The sequence below is a fragment of the Lissotriton vulgaris genome, chromosome 5, assembly GCF_964263255.1.
Source record: "Lissotriton vulgaris chromosome 5, aLisVul1.2, whole genome shotgun sequence".
Lineage (NCBI taxonomy): Eukaryota > Metazoa > Chordata > Amphibia > Caudata > Salamandridae > Lissotriton > Lissotriton vulgaris.
In genome coordinates, this window is record NC_141693.1 from 749,072,058 (window position 1) to 749,092,107 (window position 20,050).

The 20,050-nt window shown below is 45.3% G+C and overlaps 1 protein-coding gene across 1 annotated transcript in view; it reads left to right on the forward strand.

Annotated features, from left to right (window-relative positions):
- Window positions 1-20,050, forward strand: part of LOC147711494 (ATP-dependent RNA helicase DDX19B) — a 161,881-nt gene that overhangs the window by 75,508 nt on the left and 66,323 nt on the right. Inside the window, exon 5 of the mRNA XM_086922190.1 lies at window positions 10,929-11,064. Coding sequence (XP_086778316.1) covers window positions 10,929-11,064 — 136 coding nt within the window. The remainder of the gene's footprint in view (window positions 1-10,928; window positions 11,065-20,050) is intronic.

The window sequence follows — 20,050 nt, forward strand, 5'->3', positions numbered from 1 at the left end:
TCACCCTCACTCACCCTCACTCACCCTCAACTCCTCACTCACCCTCAACCCCTCACCCTCACCCTCACTCACCCTCAACCCCTCACTCACCCTCACTCTCACTCCTCACTCCCCCTCACTCACCCTCAACCCCTCACCCTCACTCACCCTCAACCCCTCACCCTCAACCCCTCACCCTCAACCCCTCACCCACCCTCACCCTCACTCGCCCTCAACCCCTCACCCTCACTCACCCTCACTCGCCCTCACTCACCATCACCCTCACTCACCCTCAACCCCTCACCCTCACTCTCACTCTCACCCTCACTCACCCTCACCCACCCTCACTCACCCTCAACCCCTCACCCTCACTCACCCTCACTCACCCTCACTCACCCTCACTCGCCCTCACTCGCCCTCACTCGCCCTCACTCGCCCTCACTCGCCCTCACTCGCCCTCACTCGCCCTCACTCACCCTCACTCACCCTCACTCGCCCTCACTCGCCCTCACTCACCCTCACTCACCCTCAACCCCTCACTCACCCTCACTCTCACTCATCCTCACTCACCCTCAACCCCTCACCCTCACTCACCCTCAACCCCTCACCCTCACTCACCCTCAACCCCTCACCCTAACTCACCCTCACCCTCACTCACCCTCAACCCCTCTCACCCTCTCACCCTCAACCCCTCAACATCAACCCCTCACCCTCACCCTCACTCACCCTCACCCTCCCCCACCCTCCCCCACCCTCCCCCACCCTCCCCCACCCTCACTCACCCTCACCCACCCTCACCCACCCTCACCCTCACCCACCCTCACTCACCCTCACCCACCCTCACTCACCCTCACCCACCCTCACTCACCCTCACCCACCCTCACTCACCCTCACCCACCCTCACTCACCCTCACCCACCCTCACCCACCCTCACTCACCCTCACTCACCCTCACTCACCCTCACTCACCCTCACTCACCCTCACCCTCACTCTCACTCACCCTCACCCTCACTCTCACTCACCCTCACTCACCCTCACTCTCACTCAACCCCTCACCCTCACTCACCCTCACCCTCACTCACCCTCACTCACCCTCACCCTCACTCACCCTCAACCCCTCACCCTCACACAGTGCAATAGGTCTCGGAGCATTTGAGTTAGAGCTTTTAGAAATGTTTATGGCTTTTTTTTTTAATTCTTTAGCATTGGCTACAGGAAACAAAAATGCTAAAGATTTACAAAAAAACCCATAAACAATTCTAAAAGCACTAACTCTAATGCTGCGAGACCTATTGCATTTCCAATGCTTGTTTAAAATGGCAGCATTTGAAGAAAACGGTAGGTAACTTGTATTGTCTCTAATGTGGCAATGTTATCCTATGGAAAAGAACACACATACTGCATACAGGTAAATAGCAGCAACTTACAGGACCAATCTTCTGGAGTTAAGGTAAGTATGGGGCAAAATCCAAGGCAGCACCAACAGGTCACTGCTGTAGGGTCTGGGGCATCCGGGTGCCAAGGTGCTTCATGGCATTGTGTGCCCCGTTGGTTTCGATAGGCAATAGTCCTGGGACTGGGAGGCCAGTCCAGTTGAACTACACCGGGTCCTCCAGATGCTCGAGCACATAGGGACACCGTTGGTCCACTTCTCCTGTGGCTGTAGGGCGCCGGGACAGTGGTGTCTTTAGGCGTCGGGTCGGTCTGGGCTGTAGGAGACACTCTCGGTTGAGAGGTGCCTGCACAAAAAGGATGCAGGCAGCGACTGGAAGTCCAGTCTAAGCAAACTGATGGCAGGGTTAGTCTCTGCTGGGTCTCCGGGCCTCATTGGCACCGTTGGCCCACTTCGACTCGTGCAGTGATGCTTTCCTGTGTCAGATTTTTGAAGTTCAGGGTCTTCCCGGTTCTTCTTTAGTGGATGCAGGGAAGTAGCTTCGCTACTCCACGGGAGATGATGGTAGCACCTTGAATTGCTGGCAGTTCTTCCAGGCTTTTGGAGTCTGAGCTGCTGCGGGACGAATCGTCTTTGGTGCAATTGGCTGGGGCAGCAGGCATGCAGGTAGAGCTGCGGCCAAGTTGGTTGCTTGCTCTTTGCAGCTTTTTGATATCCTTCTTCTTTGGTTGTAAGAATTTGCTTTTCTGGTGTCAGGTGGCTGCCCTAATTTTTAGATTTAGGTGTGTTAAGGGGAGCCAAGGGTGGCAGCCCAAGGGCTACTTACCCTTGAGGTCACTACACCCCCTAAATGACCACTTCCTGTGGGTATAACCCTGTCCCAGAGTTCCTAATTCTGCCATTACCAAAATGGGGGAAATTTCCTTAACGGTGTAGCTGACCTTTTAGTGCACCACGCCTCCCAGCATATCTAATTTCCCATCTGTCCTGCTGCCGAATGGTTCTAGGGCAGGGGGGGTCGACATTTCCTGTCTGGGAAAGCCATGGTCCCATATGAAAGGCGGCAGAGGCCTTTGAAGCCTCCTGCCTTGATATGTTTATTACATAGCCAGCTTGCTCGGAGGATGTGACAACGTCTACAGTCAAATCTGGCATTATTTCTGCTCCCAGAGAGGGTAGGCTCTCACCTGCAGGGAGTCTGAAACCTGTCTGTGGTGGCAGACTTCTCTACACCAGTCAGCCAGCACACGAGATTCTGGTAGGTTTTCAGGGGGCACATCTAAGGTGCCCTCTTGGTGCATGTATTAAATCCACCTCTGGAATCAGTGTCGGTTTATTAATACAAGTTGTTTGATTACAAGCACCATAGATTTCAGTGAAGCCATCATATAACTGGGGGAACTAGTTTTTCTCACTGTCCAGCGCGTGCTTAAAATTGTTTCCCTTTCCACTTGTGATAGCTAAGAATTGACTGGGACATCAGATGGGCAGACTTTCTCATGCAGAAATGTCCACATAATTAGAATAGTGCACACTCTCAGGGCTATAAGGCCTGTTGTTGGTCTGGCTTATCTATACTGCATGCAGTGTCTGCAGGCATGGCACACTTTAATGTGTTCTCAAAAAAACAGGAGCCTAGGGGGAAACAGAAGCAGGCCGCCCCCCACTCAATTATCTCTCATACAACAATGGCCTGCTCCTGAGCAGCTCAACGGCTAAAAAAGGAAGAGTTTACTCTTGTGGTAGAGAGAGTATCTATCTTCTATCCACAGTATTACACACCGTTGTAATTTTCAGTCTGGCAATGTTGCCAAGACGTGTGTATGTATATCAGTACCACCACCACGCTACATATATGTCCTCCCTTCCATACGTGAAAAAAGGGGAGGGGAGGTTGACAGTGCCTCACGGAAGCAACACCAAGGAGAGGATTGTATCAGACTGGTACTCGCCTGATTCCTCACTTCTCATCGGCTACTGTCAACCTTAAAGAAATGGGAGAAAAACAAACATAAAAAAGTGCATATAGGTCAAGCAACCGTGAGGTGTTGTGAGTGCTGAGGACCCAGTGTGATATTTCCGTGCCCAATTGAGTGAAAACACAACAAAAAATACCACTATAAAAAGAGTAAGACTGACTGGCAGCTCATGACTTTATTCTGTGCTGTTAGCTCACTCTGTTTAAAAGTCAACCGACATGTTTCATCACTTTGCCTTACAGTGATTTCTTCAGGGTTTCTTGGTGGGTCAGCGTTTAACATGCACCTTTCAAAGTCTTCCCTTATTGTACCTGTAGCGAGTGGTGGGACACAACAGACAGACACATACAAATGTTAAAAAGTCTCAGCGGCTAGCACCGAGCCCGGTGCTCACTCGCACATGACAAATTCCAGCTATATAGATTTACCAGGTGGCCTTCTGTGATGAGCCTACCCGGCCCCCGTGGAAGACTGTTTCACGTGTATCGTTCCCTGTCTCTGTACTGGGACGCTTTGAACCGCCAAACGGTCGGTATCTGTGGCAAAAGACGAAGGCGAGAAAGTTTAGTTGTAGTACAGCTCGCTTAGCTTATGCCTATTAGATTGCGGGCAGACGTGATCTTATCCAGTCCCTCTTTCCCTTTAGTTACAGCTCCTAATCCCTCTATCCTTTAGCAGCCTGGTTACAAAGCTCCTTACCGCATACGCGTGCAGGTGTGGTATCGGCTCACCCCTCGTGTGCTGTAACGGTGCCGGCCGGCTGTTTACAAAGCCCGTTTCCGGGTCACGTGGACCAGCGTGACGTGCTACGTCACGTCAAACGGCGGGCGCCATCTTTGGACGGGAAAGTATCTCGAAGGGTGCGATATAGTCGCCACTGTGGGATACACTCGGCTGGATTGATTGATTATGCAGTAAGGGTTGACTTGACAGCAGGATGGTGTGAAACTTCTACAATGACATTATTGAGTGGAACAAGGTCTCAATGACTTAGAGAGCGATCCTGATGAACCAACATATGAACTAACAGCATAACACTGAGACTAGTGGCTCCCCACCTAGTATGAACATTGTAAGGTGTATCACCCATAGGGGACCCTTGTAGAAGTTTCACACCATCCTGCTGTCAAGTCAACCCTTACTGCATAATCAATATCAGTAGTATGGTGACAATAGGAGCATGTACCAGAATGTCAAGTAATCACAAAAGCCTTGATGTTGGATCCCTATAAAATTATCGTGTCATATTCCACTGTGCTTTTTCATAATGGCAGGGACCTAATGGAAATAAGTGTCCCACTCGAAGATGGCTATCGCTGTATAAACGTGGCGGTATGCCATGCAGAGAGGTGAACAACACCATTAGGAATTTACTAATTTGCTTCACAATTTAAATAATGGAAAGAAGTATTCATTTCCACGAGTCCCCGGGGCTGGTTTCCGCTAATTTATCCAACTAGGAACATCCAGCCGAGTGTATCCCACAGTGGCGACTATATCGCACCCTTCGAGATACTTTCCCGTCCAAAGATGGCGCCCGCCGTTTGACGTGACGTAGCACGTCACGCTGGTCCACGTGACCCGGAAACGGGCTTTGTAAACAGCCGGCCGGCACCGTTACAGCACACGAGGGGTGAGCCGAGACCACACCTGCACGCGTATGCGGTAAGGAGTTTTGTAACCAGGCTGCTAAAGGATAGAGGGATTAGGAGCTGTAACTAAAGGGAAAGAGGGACTGGATAAGATCACGTCCGCCCCAATCTAATAGGCATAAGCTAAGCGAGATGTACTACAACTAAACTTTCTCGCCTTCGTCTTTTGCCACAGATACCGACCGTTTGGCGGTTCAAAGCGTCCCAGTACAGAGACAGGGAACGATACACGTGAAACAGTCTTCCACGGGGGCCGGGTAGGCTCATCACAGAAGGCCACCTGGTAAATCTATATAGCTGGAATTTGTCATGTGCGAGTGAGCACCGGGCTCGGTGCTAGCCGCTGAGACTTTTTAACATTTGTATGCGTCTGTCTGTTGTGTCCCACCACTCGCTACAGGTACAATAAGGGAAGACTTTGAAAGGTGCATGTTAAACGCTGACCCACCAAGAAACCCTGAAGAAATCACTGTAAGGCAAAGTGATGAAACATGTCGGTTGACTTTTAAACAGAGTGAGCTAACAGCACAGAATAAAGTCATGAGCTGCCAGTTAGTCTTACTCTTTTTATAGTGGTATTTTTTTGTTGTTTTTTCACTCAATTGGGCACGGAAATATCACACTGGGTCCTCAGCACTCACAACACCTCACGGTTGCTTGACCTATATGCACTTTTTTATGTTTGTTTTTCTCCCATTTCTTTAAGGTTGACAGTAGCCGATGATGAGAAGTGAGGAATCAGGCGAGTACCAGTCTGATACAATCCTCTCCTTGGTGTTGCTTCCGTGAGGCACTGTCAACCTCCCCTCCCCTTTTTTCACGTATGGAAGGGAGGACATATATGTAGCGTGGTGGTGGTACTGATATACATACACACGTCTTGGCAACATTGCCAGACTGAAAATTACAACGGTGTGTAATACTGTGGATAGAAGATGGATACTCTCTCTACCACAAGAGTAAACTCTTCCTTTTTTAGCCGTTGAGCTGCTCAGGAGCAGGCCATTGTTGTATGAGACACTTTAATGTGTGCCATGTCGTGTTTTCACTTTTCTCTTCACCTTTGCACTCAGCCCATGTTGGGTTTGAGTGGTCTCTAAGGGCTGCAGCATGTGTGGGGCCATCCTAAGAGACACTCTTTAGCTTCCCTGCTCTAGGTTCCATGAGTTCCATTTACTAATGACTTGCTGGAGGTGGAAGGTGGTAAAGTTATTGGGAGGGGGGGGGGGGGGGGGGGGGGAGGGGGGGGGGGAGTTTCTAAGTTGGGGAAAGAGGCCTGGCGGACTTGAATAGCAGGAACCCAGTGCTCTCCTATCAAAATTGCATTGGATACCAGGCAATAAATGGGGGGACAGTGTCCAAAATGGGGCACTTTCCAACATACATCGTGCAACACAACATCAAATTAGAGCACATCACAATTTATCACAGCTCACAAATGCACGCTGCACCGTCCTAACCTAGTAGAATTACATTACACTGTATAGTGATGCACCATTTGAAAGCAAGAATACCAAATCACACCGCGCTGTATCATACTTCATAAAAGAGACCTTTTCCAAATGTCTTGTGACAATTGGTGGTTACTGGGTAGTATCCTTTGGGGGCGTCTGTGTATACCACTGGTGGCACAAGACTAAAATCATTACACCCCCCAAGGCTCTTCCCCCATGGATTCCTTATTCAACATCTAAACCGCCCTAAGGGCAGGGGAGGAGGAATTGCCGTCATTTTTAAAGAATCGTTCCCGTGTAGATTCCTTGACAGCCCCCTCTCGGACTGTGAAAATACTTATTTCACCATTCAAATGTCCCCTTGTATTTCCCTTTCAGGGGTCCTTATCTACCATCCACCAGGAGCCATGGGGCAATTCCATAACTCTCTTCTGGAATGCTCCTTGGCCATGGCCAGTACACGGCCTAATCTCCTTATTTTAGGGGACCTCAATGTCCATATGGAAAATAGTACAGACAAACTTGCCACAGAATTGATTCTTGACCTGGCAGCCCATCAACTGCACTTACAGAACATCCTCCCCACACACAATCGTGGACATCTGCTCGATCCCATCTTTTGCAACTTTCCTGACCTTGTGGTGGGAACACCAACACCTGTACCATGGTCGGACCATCTGCTCATTCCCTTTAGTTGACGTATTCAGTCCACTTCTCCCCCCCACCCAAGCATCTGGTAGACCCTCCCGCCCTTGGGCGAAACTAGATTATGACAAATGGAAACAAGCTCTTGAGGACACCAGACCACATCCCAGTTTGAACCCTTATCTGGCAGACGTGGAGTTCACATCCTGGGTCACTAAATCCTTAGATACTGTCCTCCCCAACAAACCCCATCGGAAACCGAGGAAAAAAGCTACATCTCCATGGTTCACCCATGAGGTACGCCTCTGTAATATCTGTAAGAGAGCGGCAAGAGTATCGAGGAATGACTTCGATCTTAATAGCAAAAATGATTACAGGCGGACTATCCTCAATTATAAAAAGGCTTTAAAAAACGCTCAAATATCCTTTTTCAATGAAAAAATTAGCGAGGCAGCCTGTTTGTCCAGAGAAACTTTTTTGATTGCGAAAACTTTTAAAGACTCCAGTACCTTCAGTTACGCACAATCTCTCGGACGATCACTGTAACGAACTAGCCACATTCTTCGACCTGAAAATACAAAACATTCTTCAACACCTCCGCCCCTCTTCCCCCTGTGGACTATTCTCCCTCCAATTCTCTGCAGTGCCAGAACAGGGATATAGAATTAATCAGGTTTTCCTCAATCAGTGAGGAAACTCTAGGGCCCATTCTTCAAACCCTCAAAAGCGGATCTCCGCATGACCCAGCACCAGTCAGACATCTAAAACAGGTCGCCCCTACTATCTTAACACCAATGGTGAACCTAATAAACGCCTCCATCGAAAATTGAATGGTTCCCTCTAGCTGGAAGAAGGCGGTAGTGAAAGCCCTAATCAAAAAACCCAACCTAGACCCTGGTAATCTGGCTAACTTCAGGCCGATCTCCCTCCTCCCTGGCATCAGCAAGATGGCTGAAAAATACATCAATTCGCAGCTATCAAATTATTTGGAAACCAATGATCTGCTCAAAACATCTCAGACCGGTTTTCGCCCGGGCCAGGGTACAGAAACAGCGATGGTGGCGGTTGTCGAAGAGGCCAGGAAGATCATTGATGCAGGAGGATCAGTGGCAGTGATCCTCCTGGATCTTAGCGCGGCATTAGACACCGTCAACCATAGCATTCTGGCACAGCGGCTTGAAAATCTTGGTATTTCAGGATCGGCCCTTTCTTGGCTCAAATCCTATCTCCACAACCGCTCGTTCCAGGAGGCAGAGGGTGATTTAATCTCCAGGGAGACCCCTATACGTTGCGGAGCGCCTCAGGGCTCGTCATTGAGCCCAACGCTCTTCAACGTGTATGTCGCCCCTGGAAAAAATTGTCGTCCCGTATGGTATTAAACTTATGACCTACGCGGACGACACCTAGCTTGTTGTTTCCCTCAGCCAGCCAGATAACCCCACCATTGATATGCACTCCTGCCTGGGGGACATAGTCAGTTGGATGAACGCCTCCCATTTAAAACTCAATGGAGAGAAAGCTGAGATAATGATAATGGGTAATCAGTCCCATTATCGTCCGGAGTCTCTATGGCCCCCGAGTATGGCCTAAACCCCCCCCCCCCTGAATCCCCAAAACTGACATCAAAAGCTTGGGGATCTGGTTGGATCATAACCTATCCTTTAACACCCAGGCCAGAAAAACAGCTGGAACATGCTTTGGCCTACTGTGTACCACCCGCAAGATTCTCCCCATGCTTCCTTTCCAGTCAAAAAAACTACTCCTACAGGGCCTCCTCCTGTCTAGACTAGATTACGGCAATGCCCTATACCTCGGTTCACCTAAAAAAGTTATAGCCAAGCTGCAGGTGGTTCAAAATGCGGCTGCCCGGATCCTCACGGGCACAAAAAATCGTTTCTCTGCCAAACCGGCGATCAGAGCACTCCACTGGCTTCCCCTGGAGCAAAGGGTGCAGTTTAAGGCCATGTGCTTAACTCATAAAATCCTCCATGGAAATGCCCCGCCTATCCTTAAAGATCTCGTGACTCCTTATATCACAACCAGAACCCTCCGATCCTCCTATGTCCACCTCACTCAAATACCTAGGATTAAGAAAGCACGCTCCGGAGGCCGGCCGTTTTCTATCGGGCGTCCAGGATGTGGAATGTTCTCCCACTGGACCTCCGTGCCCAACCTAACCTTCTGTCCTTCCGCAAATCCTTGAAGACGTGGCTGTTCCCTTGACCACCTTCTCGCTTCCGCCTGACCTGATTTCCAGGATTTTCTGTCAGCGCTGGGATGCTCTTGGGCAGCCATGCGCTTTAAAAATCTCATTCCATTCCATTCCACTTGACTATTGCTTTGTAGCCAGGGTACACAATCCATGCACTCTTTTGGAGGAGGTAGACATTAGGAACTCGAGTAGAGAATTGGAAAATAAAAACACTCCAAAATGTCAGTATTTCAGTGCTTTTACTTCAGAGAAGAAATTAACATTTGTTTAGTAAATATAACATTGAAAATGCGGATCTACATCGAAACCCAGGTGCTAGCACTTTCTGGTGCAGAGTGGTTACCCTCAGATATTTTCATAGCACCTACATGCTTGCAAAGTGTCTGCAACATTGCCAATTCAGCTAGTTATCCTGTTGGGCTATACTTGGGTTGACTTGTTGATCTTCGCAACCAGTTGAGTCTTTTGTTTCTTACGGGGGCAGTTCCACAGAAGGAGACGGGCTTTGTGCAAAAGATACATATAGGGAATGTAAATAAATGTAAATGTACATGTATTTATATAGCGCATATCACCCACATCGCAGGCATCTAAGCGCTTGCTTAGGGAGCCCGTCCTGGTATTCCCCTGTGAGATAACCCCGGCAGGGTATCCACAAGGTGAAAGCCAGGCATCCCGCCGCGAGGGGCCGTTGTGGAGATTAAGCAAGCTATTGCCCAGAGTCGCAGAGTGTGAACCCGTGAGTCGAGTAGGCACCGGAGCGAGAATTATCGAGTCCGTGGAATTATTGAGCCCAAGCCCCATCGAGGCGGGGAATTGAACCCTGGTCCAGGACCGATCTCAGCTTTCGGGTCTGCCGCCTCTAACCCCTGAGCCACACTTCTCCACAAAGGCAGGGGGTTTGGACTTAGAGCCAGTGGACCTCAAAGTTTTACTGCTGCGCCCCACTTGTGACAAATAATCGTGGGGGCTCCAGATTGCCAAACATATCTTCTTATAACTATTCCATAAAATTGACAGCTCAGAACTTATTTAGCAGTTCAAACATTGCTGTTCAATTCAATGATCTCTTTGAAGAATGCAACCTTTCACTAAAACATAGCACTGATTTCCACATGCAGACAGGCCCTGATTAGGTGCCTACAATCGAGTGATATAATTTTGAATGCTACCTTTGTAAAGTTCTTATTGACAGTTAAAAAGAAATTAGGAGAATAATTACTTTTAATATGTAAATTACTACGAAACCAAATGAATTTATTCGATGTAATGGTATTTTAAGTGTTTTTATATTTGAACATAGTTTTTACTGTTTTCTCGTTTTAGATGTGTAATATTGTAAGATTTTAAATAATCACTACAATAAAGATTACTTACTCACTGATTTCCACTTGGGAGTGTAGTGGCTTTTAAAAAAGGTCACATTGCTAATGAACCGCACAAGGTTAAATTCTGCTGTTTTTCAGTTAGCTTTAAATATTAAATCCAGTTTGCAATGTTTTGTTTGCTACATGTTGATTTTTGAGTATTTATAAAATACTGTAAAAGGTTTTGAACTACAAAATGCTGAAAATGTTAACAAAACAATTCTACTAAATGTGTTTCCTCTTACAGAGGACCGAGCTGCTCAATCTCTACTGAACAAACTGATCCGCAGCAACTTGGTCAACAACACCAACCAAGTGGAGGTGCTGCAACGGGACCCCAACTCCCCGCTTTACTCAGTCAAGTCCTTCGAGGAACTGAGGCTGTGAGTCCAGGGTAGAGTATGGCTGGGGTTTGTGGGTGATCTTTTTTGTATCCATCAGTATGGAGGTTGTCTGCAGCCAGTACCTGTGAAGTAAATAAACTAGTGGGGAGGTTTGGCTTCACCATCTGTAAACGCATCCTGAGGTAGAATGCTAGAACAGAGAGCTCACAGAAGCCTCTGCACCTAATCCAGGTCGGAGACTAGAGTCCCTCACAACCCACATGCGTAACATCCATGATAACAGCCTGAACATGATAATATAGTGGTCTGAGAATGACAAATCTGATTATATGGGGTACGTAGTGAGTTAAATATGCATACACTACCAAGGAGGCCATTTCACCTGTATTCATACTCTTGTGGGTGCCCCTAGCAATGAGTTTTCTGACAAAGTAGCTTTGTGTTATAGGTTGAGTTGTGAAATTGTGAAATCTATCTTGACCCATAGATCTGGAAGATCAAAACGCGTAAAGCAGCTGCCATAGAATAGGGCCACGCAGTTTGTTTTGTTTTTTTTTTACCATCAAAGAAGGCATTTGAGTCCATGGGGTGACTTGGGAACAAGCGGCAAAGGAATGTTAGCTAATGCTCAAATTCATCTGAACCACTGGAAATCACCTGAGGATGTGTTGAAGTCGTCAGCTCTTGCCCATGTTTCCATTCTATACATAGACCAGTTGAATGCAAAGCTTCCTTGGTTCTTCTCCAATATGAATTGGCTAGGTCACCTCCTGCTGGAAACGCTAAGTGAGGTATAGCTTGAGTCCTATGGCACAGTGAGCACAGCGGCCCATGTCTGGGCATCCCCATTTCACTTACAATCTCCACTGCAAGAAATAAAGTAATAGTGGAATGGTTGAATTAATCTCCAGCTGTAGAGCTTGCGCATTCCACATCAGCTTACCTGTATGGGGTTAATTGTGCTCCCATCTGGAGGGGCCTTGTCTTAGCAGTTTGGGTGGGACTGTTCCTATTGGAGCAGGGCCAAGCTGATGTGCATATAGCAGGTCTTTGTCTTGAGCAGTATAGTTGGTGAAAAACGATGGAATGAAATGCCCCTCGATTGATCACCAGGTTCATTCAAGCAACCCGTCCATCACCTTGTTTGTTCCATGGGGCCACTTGCCAGCAACAAACTGTCCACATAAAGGCAACCAAAATAGGTACACTTGCGGACATCATAACAAACATTTTAGATCCTTCACCTGGCCTAAGCAGCAAGGCTTACCGTTTGAGATCTTTGCTGTGTTGCCTAAACCTTGCCTTAAAACTTCTACTACATTTGACATATTTTCTGTGCTGATCTACAAAAGATCCTCACACAAAAAAATCACACTGTCAATGATCATAATTGATAATGTTGGCCTCCTTTGGTTTATCAATAATAGCTACTGAAATAAAAATACAGAGCTCAGATTGCAAGACCTGCTGCTGTTAGCAAAATCTAGAATTCCGTTTTTTTTTTTTTCTGGCCAGTTCTGCTCTGCATCTTTAAATAGTGTTGTAATAAGGTCTTTACTGTCTTCTTCAGTAACGTAAATGTAAGTGCATTGTAATGCTGCTATCTTGCTAGAAAAGTCTTTGGATATAAAAATATATATATTACATTTAGAAGAACATAACTATGATTCATCGAAGGTACAGTATTCCAATATGTTTTTGTGCTTTTCGAATCATGTTAATAGATCAGTCTTGCTGGCATCTGCTGATGTTCAGCTACCCCAGAATTGATGCAGGAATGACAGCAGTTGCTTATCCTCCTCTGCTGCTTCTGATCATGCATCTAGGAGTGGGGAAGTCTGCGCTGAGTCGACCTCAGTTTTAGGGAGTCTGGTCTAAAATGTTCTGCTGCTATAGTCTCTCTTCCCCCGACTACTTCCATTGACGTCTTCTGCTGCTTCTCTCACCTTTGTTGTCTCACCATCTACTTCTTTCTTACTATTACCCTTCTTTTCTGTCCTTTCTTCCGATGCTTTTATATGTATCCTTTTTGTTACTTTTCTTTTATTCATAATTATTTTTCGGAACCTTTTGTTTCTCACCTCTTAGGTTTCTGTTGCCTCCTTTTGTGGCTTTCTCGCTTCCTTAATATCTTTCGTTGCGCTTAGTGTCCTTATTGCTCTTGATTTGCCTTGCTGTGAATGTTACAAACCTTCGATTCTGTTCTTCGTAGCACCTACCTGCAGCCCTGCCTCTCTTGCAGATCATGCAATGCTACGCTCCTAGTGGTTCCATGGCACCTTGTGACCTTACCCCGATGCTCAGAAAACTCCAAATGCCTGCCTTTGAGTACTGTTTTACCCGAGACAGCAGACTTGAGAAGCAGACACCAAACCAGACTAAGCAGATCTGTATACAGATCAGCGCCTTTAAAAAGTGTGCATGGATGAGCAGGAAATGGCTGCTGAAAAAAAAACAGTTCTGCCCATACTCACCTGACCAAATCCATTGCTTATTTCTTTAAAAAAACAACTGAGTTGAAAAACTGTGCAAATGATTTCCCTCTGTACAGTTAAAAACGTGTACAACAGGCTGCATACGTAACATAACTGTAGAGTGCTTTAAAATATGACTGCGACTTGCCCAATAACTAATAAAAGAAACCATATACAGAAAAAGGTCGGTACATAATTGGTTGAGAGTTGCCGAAAAGCTGGCTGCAGAGAAGGCAGCCAATGGATCCCTTAAGTGTATCAATGTTAAACCTTTGATTATGTAACTATAGACGCTCTGAGGTAGATCTACAGCTTAAGACTAGTCTTGTGTTCCACATTAGACATATCTTGAAAATAGGGTATTTTATCTTCTTGATTTCCTCAGTTGTCGCTCAAGTAAGCTTGGATTTTTAGTCCATTTTTGTTCTGTAAGAAAGAGGTTGTTGATCAGGACCGGAGATCAAAATGCTGCCTGTAGAAGCAAGAACTGGGCTAATTGGAGCTGGCTACCACTTTCTTTCCATTGGGCCATGATGCATGTAGAAGTAAAGCGAGGTCGGTGAAAATATAGAGCCTGAATATTAGTTGTAAAACTGGGACAAGTGCATTTCATTATGTTTAATATCCACTGATCTCTCTCGTTGGACAACTTGCAATTCTAGGAAGGCTGCTGCTTCATTTCCACAATTTTAGCTGAATTAGAAGAAAGGAATATTTAAAGCGGATAAATGCATGACATTGGTGTCCTGTTGCGGACACACTGTACTTGGTAGTGCTAGTGATGAGCACTGTTACCTGTTGTCTCAAGTGATCATATATGTTACCATCCATTAGGTTATCTACGATTCCCTCTCGATATTTAACTCTCAAACAGAGGTTTGGTTGCGCCATTGATCTTTTGCTTCAGGGTGTTGAAAGTTGAGAACTAGTGTCCTGGATGACAGTAATCACAAACAGTTTGGGCCACTGTGTAGTAACGAGGTCCACGCAAGTAGGATGTAGATTTACTGAAGTAGGTTACATGTAGAGGAGCTGTAGTGAAGCAGCCTGCCTGCTGATCAGCCCATGCTCCAACTGTCACACTTCACCTCACAGGCACCCGAACATTCTAGTCCGCATCATCACACCAACATTCCACACAGCGCATTCACACTGGGCTGAGCAGGCACAGAGATAATGACAGGATAATAACATGAACAAGATACTACATATCCCCCGTTCTTATATAACAGAAGCATAACTGTGGTTACCCGAAAGAAGTAATAACAAGAAGAACCATAAAAAGGAATTAAGATACATTTCACAAATGCAGCTAAATATATGCAATAAAAATTAAAAAGGAAAGAGTGAAAAGATGCGTAGAAGTAAATGAAGAGGAAACAATAGATAAGATATACACAATTTGAAATAACCCATCCTCCCCTTCAGTAAATTAAAAAAGTGTAGAATAAAATTATGACATAAGAAACAAACTGTCAGCAGATAGACATAAACGCTCCTATGGCTACCCCCAAGCACGCCCACTGGCCAGACAGACATGGGAGGAGGCAAGACCTAGCACGAAAAATTAACTAAACGCTAGCCTTTACACCCCTTCACACAAAATACATAAATACTGTTCCCACCATATAAATGAAAAATTGAGTAAGTAAACAATGTGGGAACAACTATAGACAAAGAATGTCCAAGTAACCAAGTCCGGCATCCAAGGAAAATATAACATAACAAGGAGTACTGAACAAGCCAGAAAACAGAGCAGAAGAATAAGAATACAAAAAGTTCCACGCATCCTCCCCCATTTTCATGTTCAGATGAAAAACTTTGTTTGCATACGTAACCAGCAATAAGGGACCACTGTAGTCTAAAATAATTTACTCCCAAGGCCCCTGTTCGACTTTATTGGGTCCCCTCGTTGTTTTCAAACATATTCTAGATACAGCATGTCTCAAAGACAAAGCGCAAGCGCTGCCTAGGCGAGACCTAAAAAAGTAATATGATGCGGACAAGACTTGCAGCGTAATAGCACCTTTTTCACCACACCTTTGTCTGTGTCCCGTCCCCCCCCCCCTCCCACGCCAATTAAAAAAATTAAATAAATAATGATGCTGCCTGCGTTGGCTGCATCATAGTACTTTTTTTCTTTTTAAACTTTCAGCAGCTCTGGTATACAATATGACTAAAAGCTTTGACCAGGCCAATATATCATGTAGGCGTGACCTATTTGCTTTACCAAATGCTTGTTCTTCCATTTGACCGCTCCTTGTCTATTGATGGTATACTATTATTATTTCATGCCTATGTACAACTCTGCGACTCTGTAAAGCGCTCTGATACCCTAACGGGTCAAGTTCGCGCTCTATAAAACACAAAAAAAAAAAAAAAAAAAAAGTGTAGACACAAAAAACTGTACCCCATCCCGGGATTCCTAAAGTAAGCAAAGAAAATCTGTGTTGTGAAAATGGGACTGAACCCCATTTTGGGACCCTACGTGTGAGTCAAAAACAACAAACCCATAAACACGTACCTCTTGTAAATGTTAGTGACATGAACAATGTACATGGGATTGACACCCATTGAGCCAACCCTCAAATGAGGATCAACACTAGCAGAAATGGGACTGAGACCCATGAAGGCACACCCTGTGTAAGGATTATAATGCACCACTGGTGCGTGTAAATGGGACTAATACCCATAACCTACCCCTGACGTAAGGGTGAGGGACTAATGTAAATTGGACTATAACCCAAAAAGACATACCCTGTGTAAGGGTTAATAACATAAACGCATGTAAATGAGAACTAAACCCATTAAGAAAACACCCCCATGTAGAGTTAATATAATGTACAATGTAGAAATGGGACAAGAGCCCATGCTATCCCTCATGTAATGGAGTGTAACCTAGCAAGTAATGAACATTACTCCAACAAGAAAAGTAGATCAGATATAAGCATTTTCTACTCAAGAATTTCCTTTGTCTCTTGTCAAACAAAATCAAAGCTGTGACCACCAGTATGTTGCTGCAGCTTTTTTTGTTGAATGTTGATTGTCAACAACATAAAGATCGAAACGCAAAATGCCGAGGCATTTTGAACAGCACTTGTACAGCAAACTTTTTTCCTTTCCTCTGGTCAGAAAACCTATGCTGCATGCGGTTCGAGAAAACATGAATGAACAGAGGAAAATGTGCATCAGAAAACGCGCAGTCACGAACTTGACAGCAGGCAACATATTCGCTTAATCAAACAATATGCAGCCTAGTGTGCGGCTGCAAGCTCCCAACCAAAGACGAGTACACGTGAACATAACGGCGCCAGGTGTATAATGCGGAGTGTGCCGCGTCTTGATCAAAGTTCTAACATCCCCTGAAGTCCCACCTCACAGCCAGGTTCGAGTTGTATGAAGGACTACTGAAGATTCATGAAGACAGTACCCAAACATTTGAAATATGGGCTTGACATCATGCACTCGAAGTAAGAACAAACCGACCACACTGCTCGAGAACCGTCGTACGATAACCAAAGCAGGCTGAACTAAAAGGTATACTCCGTAGCCCCTGTCCTAGTGTGTTGCCACAAATCTCAAAATAGCAGCACTCTGACACACCAGTGCCGGATGGCTCCAGGTGCGTGCATGTGCCAAACAGTGTCACTCAGCCAGTTCTGATACGGTGGAAAGGCGCACATCACAGAGGATCCTCAAGGTGGTCCGTGAGGCTTCCTGCATGAGGGAAGATGCACGTGCAATATTTAAACCGCATATAACGGTTAAAACGGCCAGCATACCAGCAGGACGTTGTAGATGAGGAAGAAAAAATAAAATATCGACAAACTCACCACTATGTTTTTCTCACATAAGGTGGTCTCTGACCGCAGGCACAGAGTCGACTATGCCAAACAATTAACGTGTGCAGTGCATGCATGCAGTGTAAGCGACAAAAATAAACACTACCATGAAAGATTCAAGTCAGAGGCCAAACCGTTGGAAGCTCCATGTTCTACAGATGTATGAAACCAAGATTTGTATGCCTGTGAAAAACTCTAAGATGATGAAAGTTTTCTTATAAAATCCCGTCCGTTCCTTTTGACTGCAACGTGTAGCCAAATTCCATATGAATTTTGAATGTGCTCCGGGTCACGCAATTTGTGCCTGAAAAACTTCATACGAGAGAGCAAAATGAATTCACAGGCTGTATATTGTTAGTCTAGATGATGCAAGCAGTGCTGGATACAGCAAAGTCCAAATAATATAATGTAGGTAAGACGGGCACTCCTGGGCGGGGGCTGTCCGATGTGAAGGACACTGGTGCACCGGTTTTTCTTCTTTCATGTGAACATCTGCTTATGGATGAACAGCTTCTTGGTTTCTTTTGGACAGTAGAGATTTTCTGTGAATCCCTCCTCCTGGAAATGTACTTTTACGCTGGAAGCATCTGAAGGTTTCTTCATCATTAAATCCTCTTTTATAGCCAGGTTCAGGTATTTCATATGTAACACATGGGTTAGTCACCAACTCGTCACCAAAATATTTAGTAATTAAGTCCAACCGGCAAGATGTAGTTTGGTAGATTTATTAAGATCAGTTACAAGTTGTTGAGTTCTTGTGAAGCAGCCCTGCCAGGAGCAGCCTGCCTGCGGCTGCTCAGCCCATGCTCCAACTGTCACACTTCACTTCACAGCCACCCGAACATTCCATTCCGCATCATCACACCAACATTCCACCCAGCACACAGCACATTCACACTGTGCTGAGCAGGTAGAGAGATAAGGACAGGATAATATCATGTACTACAGACTGTCCAGTCAGTATAGTAGGAATATGCAAATCCGCGGCCACAATGTTATTTTCTGCATGGTTATGGATATGCCGCGCTTGCCACATAATCCACCACCTACTGTATAATTTTCAGTTTCTGACTTAACAAGCCATTTCTGCTTCTAACGATCAAAAGTTACGAAAAAATAACCATGTGGTTTTACAGTGACAAACTTTAACCATTCAGCTGTTGGTTGGCGATTGCTATTTTCAAGCAGTATATTTGTTCTAATGAGTTGAAACTTTTTTACTAACAGTATTTCTTTGTAATAAAATGACAAAATAGCAAAATAAGAATGGGCCACATAATTTGCATTTTTTTGCTGCATAATTTAGTCAGTCCTGACACGTAAACATAATTTAGTCCTTTGTCGTGTAACTCCTTCAACTTGGGTATTTATTATAAAAAAGAATACAACATTGATCACAAGTAGGTGTTTTGCCCCTCAAAAAATCAACTATGGTCTTTGCACATTCTTAGGCTGAGTTAGACTCCGATCCTTTTTTTTCCACAACAGTAGGTTAAAACCAATTCTCAGCAGTATGGCAGGTTATAGCATGGTCCTTGCAATCTTTGATGTTTTAAGATGGGTCCATGGGTTCTTCAAAGTCACTCCAATTAGTTGAAGGTTACAGACTACCTGTGCTGTTATGATACATCTGCACCCTCTATTTTGTGGGTTTATGTAGTTCAGGGTGCTTTGTTTGTACTTAGCAATTCAGCGACTCAAGCGGTCTTCTAATATTGATGTGGACACTGACTTTTACAAACCGACATGGAGCTGGTCACTGGTTTATTGCAATCAACGTTGCAATCAACGTTTTTGAGTGCCTACTGAGACCCTTGCAGGTGCTAGACCTCCTGGGTGACACTGACACTAATGATCCTACTCGTGTCTGTTTTCATCAGCCGTTTTTGCAATTTTTCTGGTCTCAGGGTGGCCCTTGGAATTTGCAGTTCTTGGTAGCAAGTCCTCATCAGCACTTCAAAAACACCAGATGGCAGTCTCTCAACCCATGTTAGTTGGTGTCTGCTAACTCCAGCATCACCCAGCCCCAGGGACTAAGGATAGATGGCACCAGAGATGTACATTAAGGACCTAGGTGAAACCTTGAGTTCAAGTGGTTCGTGCAGATATTGGAAGTACGTTTTGGTTAGTCGTAGATGTACTTCAGTGGCATGCATGGGCTGTTTAATCATGTTGTGAGTTACGGCTGTGCCAATTGCGAGTAGAGCTGTGTACTGGTGGGTTTGGAGCTAAAATATAATTTTATAAAATGGCAAAATAAAAATTGGAGGTGAAGGGGCCTATCAGGCAGGGCCACTTGTCAAAACGTGTCCTTAAGGGCATCTGATGGTTTTATGACGTTTAGGTAAGTTGGCTGCCTGATATTGTCCCTTTATTTATTTTGAGAGTTAATTTCATTCCTGGGGTACATTTAATATGGCTTGTTTGCACCAGCTCTAACCAAAGGACCTGATGTGCACGTCCGGTCCAGCACAGCCTGCAGTCATGTTGGAATACTATAAAATACATGGCACGCCCATTACAGACTTTAAAATGTTAGTTACCTGGAGAGGGAAATATAAAATCTATAAAACTGGATTAGATTGCACTAGAAACTAACTGTTGCGTCTAATTCCACAATTGAAGCTTTTTTTTTTACGTTTGAACCCAATACAATTATAGTTCCTGAACATAATTCAACTATTTCAGTTCTCTTTTGAGCTAGGAATC